Here is a 20,221-nt window from a genome sequence, read left to right on the forward strand (position 1 = left end):
ATATGTAAAATGATCACAGCAAACAAATTTCTTGCGTTGGTGCCGTCTAGGTCACGGTGGCTCAACGGTAACTAATGGGATAATTGTCATTCATTCATTTCTGGCTGACATTGTTTCGCACTTATCAGTTCAATAGAAATATAATACAGCAGTGGGTTTCCGATTATTAGAAATTTCACTGTATTTAGATTTAATGAGTAGAGATGGAATTATTTGAAATGTTCACAGAAAAAGATGAGCATATTCGTTCATCAGATGGTAAGTCAAATTAGAACTTTTGACTTGGTAATTAGAGGATTAATTTTTTTAATGTCAAACTTAATAATATTGATTATTCTGGAAAGCTATTAGTGGAAGTCTTTAAAACTGAATTATGATGCAAAGGTGAAATGTCGGTTTGAACTGTAGGTTTCAAAGTGAAAAATAAACTAAAATCCAATACAAAGAAGGCAGCAGACTACAATTTTCGGTAAATTTATGGAGCTGGTAACACAGCAATCAGCCATTTCAAATATTTTTTGCTTGTAAGTTATTGTTGTCACTATATTTTATTTGGCGATAATAATTTTAAAACCATTCTCAAATGAGATACAACCAACCTCTGGACTGATTGCATTAAAGTTTGGCATTGGGAAGTATTGACTCGATGCAATGAAATGAAATGAAAAATTCCCTCTGAATTTCAATAATATATCTTTGAGATTGACGGATATGTCGGTAGAAAGTTAGCCATAGACTCTGGGTTTACATATTCTATATATGTATACATATAAGTATGTATATATTCTACTGGAACAGTTATATCTAATTTTTGCAATGTTTTATCCTGAAGTGGCTAGTTATGCAAAGATTTATCACGATATACATATTTACTGGACCTGAAATATTTTTATTTCACTTAAAGGTAGGCGGTGCCACCATTGTCTAGTTTTAGCACCGACCCCAAAAGAAGCTTTTCGTAGCATTTTGGCTGTGCAATTCTAACCAAACATTACCGTTATATATAGATTGGGTGGAGTTATTATCCGATTACACTAATTTTCACACTTCCGGAGAGGTATCGGAAAAATTCGTCTTGAGGAATTCATGTTGATAACTCTTTAGTGGTTTCAAAATTTCTTAAACCACAGATCCCCTCTCTAATACGATGCAAACTAAGAGGACGGAAGATATAACCGACGCGCCATTGTATACTTGGACGAAATCCCTTAGATCGATTAAGAATGTAGAAAATTTCTTATTTTGTTATGTTCATGTTCATGTTATATTCATTTTCTATTAAACTTTCTACGTATAATATATAAAAATTGTTATAAAATAGTTGGAGACCATACGTGCATTTATATACATATGTATGTATGTACATAGGTATATCATCGCTGAAGATATCCATTTCAGCAATGTAAATATCATGCGAACAAAATGTGTAGGTAAAAATTATCGAATAAGTGGATTTCCCAGTTACTACTATGTATAGTATGTTCATTTCAGCAATGGTGCTAAGTGTGGTAAAAACAAACATAATTACAAGACAGTGATTTTGAAACCGTACTAGATCGAAAGTTTTTTACAACAAATTTTTTTCTTCAACCGTGTAACTTCAAATCCGTGTAAAAAGAAACTGTGTAAAAAAGAGTTGGGTGTAATTAGTTTCATTTAGCACTATGGCAATTGCTATTGGTAAAAACTTGGTCAAGACAAGATTTGTAGTGTTAGGAACATTTTTGTTCTAAAGACGTATTATTTCGCAAGCAATCGAAATAAATTTATGACTCAACAAAAAGATAAATTAAATTTTATTTAGTAATATAATCAAAAACATCTACACACATACATATGTATATAAAGACCGAGTATGTGAATACATATATACATTTAATTTTTTGGTAAATCACCGTGTCATAAAATATAAACCAATATTAAAACATTAATTATGTACATATGTATGTTTAAAAATTTACAATTTTTAGATTTAAATAAAAACATTTGAAAATGTATACATATATATATATGTATATATGCATTTGTTACCTTTTGACAAATAGTATGTGTATATAAGGATTTTAAATAAGTGTACATTTAAGATATGTAGAAGTATATGAATGTGCTTACATTGCCATCTCTTTTCTACGCTAGTAAACAACACATGGTTTTGAAAACAAAGGCGAATATACACGAATGAACACACCAATAACATCGTTGATTTCAGTACAAGAACCAACACCGTGACGGCACGAAGTATCGTATCGTAGTAAATGATAAAAATGCTTCTGTCGACTGCCGACGATAGCAGAAAATATGTGTGGGCGCTAGCGCCATTTAACAGTTTCGGACAATAAAATCGCCGCCCTTACATCCTGTCTGTATTCGTTCACCCTCTATGTACGACAGCAAATCGTGTTCGCTAACGCGTCTTGGCTGACGAACAACAAACTGAACCTGTATGATGCCGTTGTGTTTGTGAAATCAGGTTCTCGTCGGGCCCGTTAACGCTGTGAGTATCAACAAGCATTGGTTTCTCCTTTTAGTTTCTCTGCTGGGAAGATAACATACATAGGTGTTTGTCATCAGTGTATTTTTGCTCCCAATCCCATTGCGCCACCAGCAGTGGCTAAGCTACAACGCCACCAAACTCATCAGTTGTTGGCGAACGCTCGTGTATAATAGTTGTGTTCTAGTGTCAGTTCTTGTTCTTGTTTATGGTTTATATTTTCTAGTTGTAGCGTTTACTCATACCAAGCGTACAAATTAAAACTGTTTTACACATCACTTATTTATTTTTGAAATTATTAATCTTAGAGCGAATATCATGTTGATTGCTCAATTAACCCTTTGAGGACGTTGAATGTACATATGTACTTAGATATAAAAATACCATATGGAAATAGTTAAAGTCCAACGTAACACCTAACATCATATATTTAAAACAGTGGTAATCATGATTTCAGTCTGGGTTCGGTGTTCGCGTAATTAAGTTGTTTGATAAAAATAAGAGCAAATATTTATAAATTGAAGTCAAGTTGTAAGAATCACAGTTACATATATGATTTTGTTTAATTTTAAAATATACGTAAGTGAATATACATGTAACAGTAAAACATTAAAAATAGTGAACATATGACTCTAATATAATGGCTGTAAAGATGCTCTATCGAGGGCCAAGTTCAAGACTTGAAAATTTAATTGAAAAGATACAGGCTACAAAGGAAATTGGAACTTCAGGTAAGCTTTCAGACATCGAATTTTATATGTAAATATACATAAATATGTGATTTAGATCTACTTAGATACAGTGAAAATCCGAATATGCCGCCACTAGGACAAGCGAAAATGTCTGATTCTCTAGAAGGCACAATTTTTGATATTTATTCTTTTCTTACCATTTTGCATGTATTTTTTAGTTTGGTACATAGTTAGCACATAGAGTGGTTGCGAATTTGTACTTTATGGATAATTTTGTGATTTTAGCCTGGAGAAAAGTTTCGACTTTAAAATTTACAAACTGTTTGAAAGATTAGCTTTATTGAAAATGATTTGAAAGATGCATTTGTTTCATAAGAATTTAATGTATCTTAACCAACATTGAATTATGTTAGAATCAAAATTTAATATTTGTCAACAAGTAATAAACATATTTCATGGAAATATAAAATATAACTAGAAATTAAAATAAACTCACCAAAAAAATAAAATTTATAAAAAAACCAAAAATTTTATAATTTCAGTATATTGTTCAACTCTTGATCAACTCGCTTTAAAATTATATTTCAAAGTGAGGGAGAAATGAACAATTTCATAGATCTTCAGAACCCTTTAAAATTCTCTAAATTATTTTTAAGCAAAACTCGATTAGCATCTTTTTAAACAAATTTTTCGAATTAAAAAAATATTGTTTACAATTTATTTAAATGGGAAACTTTGAATGCTTATCGACAATTTTGATACTTAATCTAAAAACTATGCCTTGGAATGATAATTTTTACTCTGTAACGTTAATAAACATTCATATGTAAATGGCATGATTAGAACGGAAAACACTTTATTAATCTACATTTATAAGTAATGACTGCTTTTTTCGCATCTAAACTTTGATACTTTAGATCCAATCATTTCAATTACATTTGGTCTCAATGAAATTTCAAATTCCAAGAATTATTCCTGATTCTGAGGCATATCTTCAGCTGTTATGTACTGAACACATAGAGAGCGACAGACTTCAAGAGACATCTGCCAAATATTAAAATACACACGTTCTTATGGAGTCGTGCAGCTGTTTTAATAACACCCGGATTTCAACTTTCCTCTTTCTTACAACCGTTAGGTGAATAAAACTATAATACTCTGTAGCAACAGGTTGCAAGAGTATAAAAATGAAAATAATAAAATGTCAGACGTACAAGGCTGTGTAAAGTTACGCTTTACATAACTTCAAGAATGGCTTTGAAACATTTTCTCAGCTCTTGATAAACTTCTGTAGCTCAAGAAAACGTGTTATTGAAAAAGGGTGTACCTACTACTTTAAACAAAAAAAAATAGATGTACTATATTATGAGTTCCGGAGAATTCTATAGTACTTTCACAAGGCGCCAAATATTACGGTGATTTTAACAATTTCTCTTAACGTGGCCTGACACATATTTAAAAATCCTACAGTTTATAAATTTTTTTAAACTGAGTACTTTAATATAATATTTCCTGAAAAACTTTCGTAATATAAAACTAAAAAAGTGAAAAAGGGCTAAGTTAGGATGTAACTGAACAGTTTTTACTCTCGCAATTTTTAAGTTTCACAACTTTATATTAAAAACTGTTGTGTAAGAATTCAATCTTCTTTGCTCGACCTTATTTATATATGTACATTATAAGTCGTAGACTCAATTATTTTTATTACAACATTTTACTTCGGGACCGAAATACTTATTTTAAAATTAACATATGTAATTAGGTCCCCTTCATAATAATCACCCCAGTAACTTTTTGTGATCCTGTTTAGCTCCTCCTTCGGTACAGTTTTTATCTCCTCAATCATAGCGTAGCGTCGTCATTCATGGGTCTCTTCAGTTTTGGGACAAAACAAAACAAGCCACTGTTAGCCTGATCTGAGGAATCCTGTGACTGCGGCACTATTAATAGATACTATCATGGTGCAAAAACCAGTTTTTGTTCTTCCACAAATACATACATATGTTCGTTTGTGGTGGATTACTTTGCGCAAATTACGTATAACTTGCTGTTCGTATTCTCCATTGACCGTACGACCCTTTTGTAAGAACTCATGAAGCACGACGCCCTTGCAGTTCAAGAAAACTGTTAGAAAAACCTTTACATTCCATTGGATTGAGCTTTGGTTTCCACGTCTTAACAATAAACTACTGACTCGACGCGGACTGAGTCCAACATCACTTGAGCCATTTTGGCACAAAAAGCGAATACGAACCAAAACGAGTCCAAGCAAAACAGCTGTTAAAAATTAACTAAACGTTTTAAATACCAACAACAACATTTAATACATGTAGCTCAGAAAAACTCAAATTTCGCGATATTTTTTGTACAAATCACTATACACTATACCACATTTATTTTAAAAAATCTTCTTAATTCCATTAAGATATCATAAAAAATAAATTAAGTTGTAGTATCTGCAATATACATATATGTTTTTATATATACACAATATTTACAATACCTACTTAATTTACCTCAGACCTATTACTTATTGACCGATATGTACGATATTTATTTAACTGGAAGTTTTAAATTCGTGTAGTAGGTATTCGCCATTTTGAAAAGTGAAAAGTGAACAGTGTTATTAGAATAGGAATTATTGTTTTTTTTCTTAATTTTCAACTTAGTTAAAACACTTTATATAATTATAATAAACGTGTTTTTGTGGGTGTGCCAATAGTCTACGATGACATTTGACGTTCCCTTTGATTTTCATTTATGTCGGTTTATTAGGAAGTTTATATCGTTTAATCGACCGGTAGTTCCATCGGTCTTTATACTCAGGGCTGGAAGTGTTCAAAAATGGATAACAAAACCCAATAAATTAAAGTAAATTATGAAACTTAAAAAAATTCAAATAGCCAGCTGGCGTCTAACATTTGTTGCCATCCAACTAATTACGAGTATTATCGATTTCGGTTTGTTTAAACCAACAATTTGTACTTTCATCACTTAAATTTTAGAGAATTACTAACTGTGAGTAATAATCTCTTCAGTCGTACGTATTATTTCATAAAAGGGGAAGCATGTATAATAAAATAATGATAAGGAAAAGTATTGATGAGATGCTACCGACGAAAGCACATAACAGCTAATTTGTATTTCAAGTGTCGGCACAGGCAATTACATCCTCTTTAAGTGATATTAACTCACGCAACGAACAGCCATAAGTGAATACGTAGTATGTATGTATGTATCTATGTAGACAAAGTATGCTATGTATGTTTGTGTGTGCTACACGCTTGTAAGTATAAATTGTATGATCCATCATACTAAAGATAATACAGTTCTCTAATATTTATCTAACTGCTTGTGTTGTATGTTATGTTATATACATATATGTGTATTTATAATGTTTGATTGTATTTTTCTAAATTAATTCTTAAGGCTCAGATAGTCTGACATAAACCACCAATATCGAATGTATCTGTGATAAATATAGCAAAGCATATTATCAGCGTGTACAATATGTATGTGTATTATATATCTGTATATAGAACGGTATTTTAATTAAATTAACTTCGTGATGTGTCTCCCGTATGATTCGTTGAAATTAGATTTCCGGTGTTTTTAGCGCCTTTTAACGAAAGCTTAATAATTAATACAGCGTTAGTTAATAAGGATGTGAGTGACACCCACGCATATGCATGTATGTGTGTAGATACTGGCAATTAATCGCGTGGGCTGTGCAGTTATTAAATGCGCTTTTAAAGCAATTAGCTCGATTAAGCTATTAAAGTTCTCGAAATATTCCTAAGCCCATATGTGATCATTAAGACATTATATTTTAGCTTTAATTATTCCTGCGCTTACAAATGTTGTATAGTCCTCTTGAAAAATATAATTTATTCAATATAAGTTCCACAAAATTATATAACAAAGTTAGTTAGTTCTTAAAAAGATAATTTGTTGACACAAAAATATATTAGAAAGTTAGTGCTATATAAGCTGTACTCGATTCCCAATCTTTAGAAACATTAGATCGGGGCAAAAAAACATTTTATAATCGCCTTGGCCTAGAACAGCGTCAATGCCAGTTGTCTTCTATAAAAAATATATTTTAACTAATTAAAATAAACCCTTTTTGTTTACTGCTTTTGATACAAATACACATTTGTGCTATCTAAAACCTTGTCTATGATAAAACGTGTAAACAAAAAAATTGATAGCATTGAAGAAAACACTTATACCATTTTGATAACTTTTGATCTTTTGTTCTGAATTCAATACCTACGCTACCTTTGTTGCAATAATTAAGAGCCATTTTGGATGACATTTATTTATTTTACAAAACTGAGGTACACAGACGCATTTAGAAATTCCAACACAAATTTTTTCTTGTCGTTGTACGATCCAATGACGGGACACGGACAATATTTTGTTCAAATTATCTCTGATGAAGGAACAAGACTTTATAAAATTATAATATATTATATTATATCCAATATTAAAAGTTCAGTTAATTTGACGAAATCTTGAATATCTTACCATATATTAGGTTTATAGGAGTATTAACCCGATTTGATCTTTTTTGCCAATAATACTTGCAGTTAAATGGCCACAGACTAATAAAATGCTCTCAAGGTTTCATAAAGGTTCTTCACATATTGAATAAAGCCAGCCGGGTGTTCGAAAATCCTGACATTAGTCAAAGATAGGCTAGGTCAAGTTCTCGCCTAATGGTATGCCTTTTTGGCCCAAAGATACTCTGTTTTGAGTAAAACACAATTTTATTGAGATAACTAACATATTGATTAATATTAGGGTGCTAAAAGATATATTGATTCAACCCATTTTAGACATACAAGTACATATGTACATTCTATTATCAGGAAAGAATTTTCTCCGAATTACCTAGGGGCTTGGTGCGATTTGCACAGTTTGAGGTGGCATATTTCAAAGGCAATATACGTTCAAAGTTTTATCTCGTTATATTATTTTTTATGGGTTTGTATACTGGGAAGTCAAAGAATCAAAAGAAATTTAAAACGTTGATATAGAAAGTACATACTTATGTAGGTGTGGTTGTTTTCTGATTTCACCCATTTTCACAATGTAACATAAAAATGAAAGATGAATGTGACAAGCTGAATTTGTTTGAAATAGGTAGTCCGCCCATCCTCCAACTTTGATCCTGGCTTCTTTAAAGTCCTCTCATACTAACTCGGTGATAAAATTTTATGTCTGTCCCTTATATGGGAAGTGAGCAGGATTGTAATCCGATTTTAACCGTTTTTAAACTATCGGTAGGTGTTCTTATAAAATTTACGATACACGAATTTGGTTATTGTAGCTATAGTGGCTTTCATTGGTACTGTTTGTTACGTGGCGTGTCCCAAACCCAGCCCACAACCCTGTGGAAGGGAGGTTTCGCCTTCTCACTTTAGCTCGCCAATCGGATGTTAGGCTACCCAGAACCACTCACCCACCGGAAGTCGTGAGCTGCTTGGGCCATATGTAAAAGAATCGTTTCTGGCCACTCCCAAGTGAATGGCGATCAGAGAACTTTCCTCACTTCCGTGAACATCTACACATGACTCCATCCTCCCGAAATATGGTTAAGAAAAGTCATCAAGCTACCTGGCTGTCTCCGGATCGAAAAACCACCAACCAGATCGATCATGTTGTGATAAACGGAAGACACGTCCCCAGTGTTTTAGATGTGCGTGCGCTCCGCTACCTTGTTGCAGCCAAGATTCGCCCCCGCCTCTGTGCAGCAAAAAACGCACGTCAACAAACACAAGGAAGGTTCGACGTCAAGAAGCTGCAATCACAACAGACAGCCGAACGATTTTCTATTCGGCTTACACTTCTGCTCTGGAGCAGACGTTCCATTGCCCGACCATGAAGAAGTTCGAATAGCAATTGCCCGTCTGAAGATCAACAAAGCGGCGGGGTCCGATGGATATCCGGCCGAGCTATTCAAACACGGCGGCGAAGAACTATTAAGGAGCATGCATCAGCTTCTTTGTAAAATATGGTAGGACGAAAGCATGCCCAACGATTGGAATTTAAGTGTGCTCTGTCCAATCCACAAAAAGGGAGACCCCACAATCTGCGCCAATTACCGTGGGATAAGCATCCTCAACATCGCGCATAAGTTTCTATCGAGCGTATTGTGTGAAAGATTAAAGCCTACCGTCAACAAACTGATTGGACCTCATCAGTGTGGCTTTAGACCTGGAAAATCAACAACCGACCAGAAATTCACCATGCGCCAAATCTTGGAAAAAAAAACCGTAAAGGAGAATTGACACACACCACCTCTTCGTCGATTTCAAAACACTTTCCGACAGCACGAAAAGGAGCAGCCTTTATGCCGCGATGTCTGAATTTGATAACCCCGCAAAACTAATACGGCTGAGTTTAAGCAAAAAAGCTTCGTTAGGATCGGGAAGGACCTCTCCGAGCCATTCTATACCAAACGAGGTTTCAGACAAGGCGATACCCTATCGATCTGCTGCTGGAGAAAATAATTCGAGCTGCAGAACTTAAACGAGCAGGTATATTGATTCGCGTTGGCCACGGCAAATATCGCATTCGATTGAACGATGAGCTGTATGAGATATACGATGACATTGACATAGTTCAGCGAATTAAAAGACAGCGGCTACGCTGGCTAGGTCATGTTGTCCGAATGGACGAAAACACTCCAGCTCTGAAAGTATTCGACGCAGTACCCGCCGGGAGAAGATGAGGAAGAGGAAGACTTCCACTCCGTTGGAAGGACCAGGTGGAGAAGAACCTCGCTTTGCTTGGAATATCCAATTGGTGTCACGTAGCGAAAAGAAGAAACAACTGGAGCGCTGTTGTTAACTCGGCTATAATCGCGTAAGCGGTGTCGACTCCAGTAAAGAAGAAGAAGCTACAGTGGTTTAGGATATATGGACATTACACTTATTGGAGGACGGGGCTACGTCCACTTTTTCCTGCTGATTTTACTCCATATGATTGATGATGGTATATGAGGTACCTTAATGAATCTCAATTAATGAGTTTGTGGCATGTTAATAGTAAGTAGTATTGGTAAAAATAAATAAAATTGTGTCAATACCATCCTAAGTCCTGTATTCTACATATGAATAGTGTCACGATTTTAGTTTTTCTAACAAACATTATGTCGAATATGTTTGTCGGTGTATGAGTTTTGTATATATATATGTATATATATACCGGCTAGAGTTATGTTATTTTTGTTCAGTATTGTTTGTAATTTTATCATGGAAAGGCTTTCGCCTGTTGGGATCTTAAATTGAAAGCGTACAAAATACAGCATGTTCAAGAACCGAAGCCGCGCGACCTTCCCAAGCGACATCGCTTTCAAGAAGGTTCGACGTTTTCGAGACAAATTTTGTTCAGCGATAAGGCCCGTTTCTGGCTCAATGCGTATTTAAAAAAGCAAAATTACCGCAATTGGGACGCAGAGCAATCTGAAGATATTCATGACCTGCCATTTCCTGACCGGTGGAATCATCGGTCCATATTTCTTCTATTTGAAGCCTGAAATGGATGCTCGTGATCTCGCCGATATTTGGTTTCAACAGGACGGTGCCACTTCGATCATGTGATATCACACTGTTAGTATTTTTCCTGTGGGGATATTTAAAGTATTAAGTCTATGCGGACAATCCCGCATCGATTCAGACCTTGGAGCAAAACATCACGTGTGTCATTCACCAGTTCGGAATGCTCTAACGAATCGAAAATTGGACTCAACTAATGAACCATCAGAGACGTAGCCGCGGCCAACATTTGAAAGCAATTATCTTCAAAAAACAAATGCCAAAGAATGTTCTTTCGAATGATAATAAACATTCCCCAATAAATTGAAGTTTCTGTGTTTTTTTTTAAACTTTGAGCACCTCCAAATGGATCACCCCTTATATATATTTATGTATACATATATATATAATCGCTTGGATTACGATCCTCTGGTTAACGTTTTGCACCTTAAGGTATTTCCCTAGCTTTGATTGTAATAGTAAAAACTGTTCGGTTGCATAAAAACATAGCCGTTTCTTACTTGTTATTGATGTCGTTATCGTATGGCTACGTACAAATATACAATTTTGGGTCACCTCTAGTGAGAGGAGTTGAGTTATTTTTCATTTTGGTAAATCGTTGCGTGCATATTTGTTCAATTTAAGAATACGATATAAGTAAAGTGGTACACATTCATATACTATATACTTATTTGCCTTTTTCTAAAAATCCGTTGTAAACTCATGATTTTTGACATGATTTGCGACTAAGGTATTACACATGTATATATCACTGTATAGACGATGTGCCGATGATCCGAGTTCGCCCACAGGCAATACTAAGATTCTCAATGTTCGAAAGTTCCAGCTTCCATAGACAAATGAACATACGAACAATAGGAATTTAATTCACCTCGTCATCTTGATATGAATGTACATATAATATAATAATATATATCGATTAATTCTAAGTGTTACAAGTAATAGGTTAATTCATCTATTCATATTCTTTATATCATGTTACGAGAGTTTAAAACTTAATTAATAAATAAATCACCCGTTGTATTTGTTAAGTGGAGTGTAATACAGTGTAATGTTAATATTCACTAAAAATATGTACATTTTTGCAAATTTGATATCGAAATGTTTGATATTTTTTATTTGCAGATATATACTCAACGCAAACATCCTCAAACTATTCACCGTCTGTGTCGGATGGCACCTTAACACCAAATTCATTACAAAATCTTGAACACATAACGCCACATCTTGCACATCTACAAACCATGCAATACTTTCCGCAGCAGCGTTCAGACGGAGGTGTTAAACAAAACGAAAGTCAAAGTAAACGAGTTAATATTGACGGAAACGAAATGGGAGGTAATGAAGATGCCAAACCAGCAGAAAAAAGTTCTGCGGAGACACTTAACACGGCTAAACTTGAAGAAGGCAATGTTAACTCGAATATTCAACACAAACGACAAGTGCGCCTTCATCGCCAGCACCTTTACCACCATGGAGAGTATCACACTGCGAAGCTTGTTACAAAACTGAGAAAAATCGAAAGAGTCGCGACAAAGTTTGATAAGTTGACAGGAGATGGCATTAAGGGAAGCAACGTTGATGGGTCTTATCAATGTCAGTTCTGTGAAAAATCATTTCCGCGGCTTGGTTATTTAAAAAAACACGAACAGGTGAGACTCAATAAGAAAGGGGTGATAATATATTTTTTAATATATGAAAAATTAAATTTTTTAATTTTTGTTCATTTGGATTTATTTATACTATATGTTTATATCCATTTAGTTATGTATAAGATGAGTAAAAGATTAGGAATAAATTTCTTATTAATTATGGCTATATGGTACGTTATTTCCTAAACCAGCTTACCAAAGTATCCTTAATGGATGAAAACTAATATTGAGAAGTATCAACGATCCTGTATTTTCCTCAAACATAAACTTGTTGGAAATATTTTAATGTTTCATGTAGAAACAATAATATTTTTAAACAAATTTCTTGGCAAATTTAAAAAACCATTAATGATAATAAAAATTTCATTGCTAAAAGAGAAGGAGTATTATTGGTACTTTGGAAGATAATAAAACTTAATCTGTTACTAATATTAAATAATTACTTTATATTAAAGAATGTTGCGAAAGAATTGAACATACATTTAAAATAATACATTATTCGGCGAAAGAGTGAAGTGATTGTTTGTTATTTTATAAACTATATTATAGGTCGTAGACTCACTTAGTCTTGATATCTGGAATATTGGTACTAAAACGAACTTAGTAAACTCAAATGAGATATATGTGATACATATAAACTCAACCAAAGAGACTAAATTTAAAATACTGAGTATATGAAGAAAAATTCGATCAGTGAGACGGATATCATTATATGAGGTATAAGATCTTGGTGATCCACTTTTCATCTCCTATTACCATTCGCTTCAGAAATGATTCGATTTCATTTCGTTTCAGCAGACTTTTCTTCGACTTTTTCAACGACCAGGGTGAGGTGCATCTTTCACATCGAAATTTCCAGAACGGAAAGAAGAGAACTATTGTTCACAAATTTCATTGGTATCTTGCGCGGCATTCTTCCCTTTTTTAATAAAAAATTTCAATATAAAGCGAATTTCTTCATTATTTTCACTCATTTTTGAACAGCTGTAATATTTTTTTCAACTTTGCCGAATTTAATTTTTTTAGTTAAATGAAGTCTAAAATTTCATCTTTCCTACACTATAAGGTATGACACAATGTGATTGGTAGCACTGGAGATATACGACAGCAACGACATCTATTGACGATATACAATATAGACTTTTTCGACTATCCAATATTCGTCCTGAACGAATTTGGTCGATTTAACTTTTTTGGTTTGTGAGATATGTATATTAAACCCATTAAGGTTTGACCCCTCCGGTCACAACTACTTTTTGTACTAAATAAGAGCTTTATGTCATATTGTGAAGCTTAGTTACGGCACTTCATAAGATTTCGTTTACTGGCATTTTGTGGGCGTGGTAGCCTTCAGATTACGCTCATGAGTCTCCTTTGGGTGCCAATGTACCAATTTTCAAATCTTACTAAAGTTAGCAAATAAACGGATAGACAGTCACTCGGAATTAGACTTATCCCATCATCCTGATCATATTTATATATAAAAAGTACGTGTCACGTTGTTTTCCCGCGATGAACTCCTAAGCTACTGAACCGATTTTAGTAAAATTTAGCACACTGTGTCCAGTTCGAACCAACTTAGAAGATAGGATAGTTAAAACAATTCATAAATAAAGAATAAAGTGAAAGCTTTCTTAAATGGACGCCCTATTAACCATACGCATTGTTGATGTTTATTAAGTACTGTCTATTATGCGTACAACTCTATTAACTAAACAGAAACGCTGGTAACCAGATATTGAGAAAGCACCCTTAAATTTGTTATTTTTTCTAATGAAATTTATTTGTATGAACATATTTAAAATTAAACCTTGAGTACAATCCCTTGGATTCTTATACCGACAAAAACGTTTTCGGCTTTTTACATAAATAACAACGCGTGGCCGGATCCCCTAGTTTATATACATACATACTTATATAGTTGAATTCATGCCTATCTCAATTAGTTTTTGCTATTACAAACAACCGTTAGGTGAACAAAACTTTTTTGCAACATGTTACGAGAGTATAAAAGCAATATCAAAATAATTAGTTCAAGTCAGAAATTTTTTATAGTAAGTAAACAAGAAAACCGAACGCATTTATTATATATAGCATTATAGTAATTTCAATACATTATCCATGAAGTCCCAAATTTAAACTTACCAGAAATCGATTTTTCACACACACTCTCAATTTTATTAAGATAACTCACATATTGGCCGATAATATGCGGTATAAATTCACCCGGAAGTTCGAAAATCTTTATTTTAGGTATATGGGGGCTAAGGCAAGTATTGACCCCTTCAACCCACATGTAGCACACAGACGTACTACTATCAGGAAAGGATTCTCTCTGAATTTTAATTATGTGTCTAAAAATTGACCAATATTTTCGTAAAAAGTCAACTACAAGTATAGGCAGTTCAGTACCTAGGGGCTTGAACAGTTTTAGTTGGATTTTTTTTTTCAAAAGTATTTTATTTATTGGATCTGCTTTTTCTTAAAGCCTAACAATAAGTTATAAAATCTTAAATCTATTTAAAAACTAGACAGGCTCAAGCAAGTGATTGACTTGTTTTGGTGATACGTCGCTCTTTAATACGCAGGCATATCTCTTCTTTTAAATTGTTTGATCGCAAAAATGTACCAAGGCACTAACCAAAGGATTTGGGTGATCTCGGAGTTTAGATATATATTTAGTTCTGCTATCTTCTACTTCTTTCTTTACCATAGGAATACCAAGGTCTTTATGGATATTTTCGTTACGCATGTACCATGGTGAACGCGTGATTGTTCTAAGCATTTTTGATTGGAACCTTTGTATTAGATCAATATTAGTTGCACAGGTCGTACCCAACAGTTGAATGCCATACATCCAAATCGGCTTTATGACCGCATTATATAAAAGCACTTTGTTGTCTACAGTGGCATAGCTACAACTTCAGGCGCCCGGGGCCAAGGATGTTCTGCTGCCCCCTTTATCTACCTACCTAAATATCTTCGATATTAAGTATATAAAATTTAGGAAGGCCACGCAAATTCTGAAGTTCCAAAATTCTCACAATACGGTTTTGAAAATACGGTTTTGAAAAATTTACAAGACATCTTATTAAAAGCCATAAAAAACCCATTTTCGCCCTATATCTTGCACACTTTCGACACAATTTTCAGGAATTTTTGCCCGAATTAGAGTTTTAAAAAACAGCGAAGATCGTTTTGCCGCCCCCAAGACGTTGCGCCCGGGGCGACGGCCCCCTTCGCCCCTCCCCCCCTAGCTACGCCACTGCTTGTCTAGGCTAAGTTCGGAGTTTTTATTTAAAAGCCAATTTAAATTTGCAGCTCTGATCTTCATACATGTTATTTTACTAGAGATGTGTTTTCTTCACGTGAGCTTTCTATCTAGGTGAATACCAAAATATGTTACTTCATTCGCTTGGGGTACTAAAAATTTGTTTATTTACTGCCGGGCACATCTTTGGTTCGTTAACCATTCTTCGACAGAACTTAAATGATCCGCTAATATTCTTGATGCTAAAATGTTGCATTTGCTACGGCTCACTATAGCTGTGTCGTCCGCAAAAGTTGAAGTTAATACATTATTAGCTGTTGGAAGAACTTCTGTATATATGATGTATAGTGTTGGGCCTAAAACACTGCCCTGGGGTACACCAGCCCTTATCTGTCGTTCATCAGATATGAAATCTCCCACTTTTGCCATAAACTTTCTATTTTTTAAATAAGACTCCAATGTTTTATACAATTCTAAAGGTAGAATTTATTTAATCTTATATAAAAGACCTTCGTGCCACACCTTATCAAACGCCTGAGCTACATCTAGAAATATTGCTGAACAGTACTCCCTGTGCTCAAATGCTTTCCTTATCTCGTTAGTAATTCTATTTACTTGCTCTATGGTGCCATGTTTCGCACGAAATCCGTATTGATGCATTGGTATTGTATTATTTTCATGGAGGAAAGGAGACATCTTTGATAGTAATACTTTTTCAAATACCTTTGAAAGACAGGATAGAAGACTGATTGGTCTGTATGAAGACGGCTGTGTTAAGTCTTTCCCAGGTTTATCTATCAAGATAATCTGCGACTTTTTCCATGAAATTGGATAGTATCCGAAACTAAGAATTGCATTGAAGAGCACCTTTGCAACAATAATTGGTAACTCAATTAGCATTTTTGGGGAAATTTTATCAAGTACATGACGCAGCTTTTTTGGATTAAGTTCTTTGATGAAACCAATAATTTCAGAAGGTGAAGTCTTAAAAGGCTCGGGCGACTCTTTAGCTGCGTTGGGTAAGATTGACAGCTTAAAGTTGTTCTTTGGCAAATTGGGTTGAAATACCCTTTCTAGGTGATTTGCAAAGCAATTAGCCTTTTCCGCGTCACTTCGAGCCCAATTTCCACCCAAGTCTCGTATAGGCATGTTGGAGTCAGTTGGTGGCTTCATTGACTTTTGGGCTTTCCAAAGGGAATTTTGCTTGTTTGAATTTGGACACAGCTTCTTTATATAATATACATTTCGGTGTTCAATTCTTCCTCACGTTTAAGGCGCTTTTTTAATTTACGTACAGCAGATTTTAATTGAAGTTGAGTGGAAGGGGAAAAATTTATCTGCCAATAACGTCTTCCACGTCTTTTTTCATTTACAAACAATTCTATTTCTCTATTAGAGATTTTTCTGAAACCAAGCGGCTTATAGCTTTTGTTTGGTGTTGCTAAGACTTAGTTGGATTTGGACAATTTTTGGTCATAAAGTGGTATACTGTAAAATCATTATTCCTGCAAAGTTTTATCCCGTTATAATAATTGCTTTTGATTTGTACACTCGAATGGAAAGAATCAGATGGAATTTAAAATTGTATTCTAAGGAAAGTAGGCGTTGCTGTAGTCCGATTGTAACATTAAAATGGCAGAGGACTGCCACATACCAAATTGGTAGAAATCGGTCTAGCGGGTCCTGTGATATGTGATTTTACCTAAAAATCGACGGACCACGCCCATTTAATATATTGACACCCGCTTGTTTAAAATCGTCTCATAGCACCTCGGGGGTTAAATTAAACGTCTCTAGCGCATTTAAGCTTTAGTGAGGAGTTGACGAGGTTATTATCCGATTTTATCTGTATTAGAAGGGAGGCCACGCCCATTTTGTGCCCACAGGTGCCCCTTGCTACTGTGACCTTGCCAAGTTATGGCATTTTATACGTTTTCGATGAATGGCGCTTTGTGGGAGTGGCAGTCATTTGCGAACTCGTATTTTATTTGCAAACGAACGCGCGTACCCAGTTTCATCAAGGTATTACAATTTTTACAGCTTGCACGCACGGACGGGCGGCCGAACAAAGAGACAGTCTCGCAAATTTCTACTCGTCTCGTCATCTTCATTATTTATATATATGAATGTATAATATGTATACATATGTACATATATAACCCTATATGCATCTCGATTAGTTTTAGGTGATACGAACTTCCAAGCAAGGAAACTATTATTAAGCGATCATCTCAGCTTCTGTATAAACTCGTTTCGATGTTACCAACAGCGTTGTCAATGGTATAAAAAAGCAATTGGGTTCAACCGCAAAAACACCATTTCATGGTGCCACAGTTATGCTGAAACGACAGCAATAAAGTGTGCGAGATTCTTATCATTTGTAAATTTTTGCACTGTCAAGTTTTGATATACTTCATCAGTTACTTGTTTGTCTTGACTAGCCGACAGCACCTCCGTTGCTACTACCATTTGTCTTACGATATTTTCTGTATTTATGTACATGTCTTGATGATTTGGTGAGCAGTTTAAAAAACCATAACCAACACGATAACTTGTTCATATGGTGCAATATGCGTTATGAATCTGCATACAAATTGGCTCATTTTACGAGTTCGTAAGGCGTTCTCAGTGTCAGCGTCAACGTCGGCTGGTACCATCACTGTTCAAAGCAAAAATGCCGCTAAAAAGGCTGAAACTATGATTCACCATGTACATACATACGAAATTTAAATGTGTATGTATGTGTTTCTGTGGTGTATTTAAACTTAGTTTCGTTTAGTTTTAGATGCATACTAAAGTATTAGTATAAGGCTATGGAAGTTGGGGTGAAAAATTTATTAAGATGTAAACAAATTTATATCTTGTTATGCCAGTTGGAACGTAACATTCTGACAATTGAAGTTTAAAACGAACACAATTACGACATTTAAAGTTGTTGCAAAAAATATTAATGAAACGAGAAAAAAATTATTACATTGAAAATTTGAGAACAGAGGATGTTGCTTAGCCCGCTACTACGCATTTGATATATGCACATACATAACCTAGGCATTTATATGCTATCAAAATTTTACCTAGCTCTTGAATTAAGATCAGATTTATCATGACGATATATTAAAATTTCACTTTTATCTGTCATAATTACAAATTTTCTACCATTTGCTCACAACTTAAATATTAATGATTGTAATTAATTTAATAAAAGATTTGAATCAATATATGAATTTTCAATAAAGCCGTACCCAGCCTTCAATGCATTTTATTCGATAATTATAATTGCCACCATACTTTCTTAAAATTTCTTACGGCCTTTCTCGTTCGTTCGAGATTTTCATCATTAATTATGGTCTCTAATTTTTTTCGTTTAATGAGTAAATCACAAAATTGCTATTTTTGCTTATAAAAAAGCGGCAGATTTTATTATTTTTAAAGTAATAACGCGACTAACTTTCTTATTTCAATAAAAAAATAAAAGAAAACATTAATTTCAATTATAGTATAAATAAAATTAAGAAAATGAAAAATATAATTTTTTCATCGCTTGTCAGTTCTTATATTTCGAGCTCATTTTGTAAAGCATACTAATTTTCAAATTACTTAGTATAAGCCCTGAATGAGTTTTGTTTATAATTTTTAATATTTTTGTTAAATAGCATGTCACTAACTTAATTCTAAATAAAAAATTTTAAATCGCAAAAAATACCGCTATAAAGTGTTGACAATATGCGCAACAGTTGAAAACTTTGAATTGTATGATGTGCGTGGCCACAGGTGTAACACGAAGATCGCCCATATATCATGATACCCGCAATTTTATTTATAAATTCTGTGAATTTCTTTGATAAAAAACTTTGGGTATCTCTTTTTAAGCTCAGTAATTATTTCCTTTATTTAGTTTTTAGGGTATAATTAAAATATCTCCTTGTCTTATTTATATTTCATTATCATATCAATATTAATAGTTTCTTTTTATAATATTGGTATATTTTACTTATCCAGATACGCTCTTTGTTCAATTCGAATTCAGAATGGGAAATTCCCACTGGTTTTGATGACTACAAGATATAATATGATGCAAATTGTAAATAATAGCACAGTTTTAATAGTCTATTTGCATATACATATGTATGTATATGACAATATTTTAAAATTTACATTGCAGGTAAAAAGTAACAAAGTACAATTATTTTTTCAAATATCGTTGTTAATTAGTTATACGCTACTATAAATAATTTGCTAACATATATTTTAGGAATGCATAGTTAAACAAATGTTTTACTGTATACATAATAAATGTATGGATGTAATAAAATGTAATTTTTTAGAGTCATGCCGAACATCTACCTTTCAAATGTGAATATTGCGCTAGACTTTTCAAACATAAAAGGTCTAGAGATCGCCATACCAAGCTACATACTGGGGATCGACGATACCGTTGTCCACACTGCGAGGCAGCTTTCTCTCGAAGGTAATAAAGATGTATGTAGTAAAGAATTTTCGTAGTTGAAATGGTCTAGTTTTCAACCTATGAAATTTTAACTTTATTTATA

General features: G+C 33.8%; 1 protein-coding gene across 2 annotated transcripts in view; it reads left to right on the top strand.

Moving 5' to 3' along the window:
- The window catches only part of LOC126754497 (zinc finger protein 423 homolog), a 113,090-nt gene that overhangs the window by 89,124 nt on the left and 3,745 nt on the right, over window positions 1-20,221 (top strand). The window contains exons 1-3 of one of the 2 annotated variants that reach the window (XM_050466517.1): window positions 2,647-3,222; window positions 11,874-12,400; window positions 19,997-20,139. In XM_050466517.1, the coding sequence (XP_050322474.1) occupies window positions 3,132-3,222; window positions 11,874-12,400; window positions 19,997-20,139 (761 nt within the window). In that variant the 5' untranslated portion in view covers window positions 2,647-3,131. Of the gene's footprint in view, window positions 1-2,646; window positions 3,223-11,873; window positions 12,401-19,996; window positions 20,140-20,221 lie in introns of those variants that run through there. The other variant, XM_050466516.1, reaches the window with a different exon arrangement.

This window comes from Bactrocera neohumeralis, chromosome 4, assembly GCF_024586455.1.
Source record: "Bactrocera neohumeralis isolate Rockhampton chromosome 4, APGP_CSIRO_Bneo_wtdbg2-racon-allhic-juicebox.fasta_v2, whole genome shotgun sequence".
Classification (NCBI taxonomy): Eukaryota; Metazoa; Arthropoda; class Insecta; order Diptera; family Tephritidae; genus Bactrocera; species Bactrocera neohumeralis.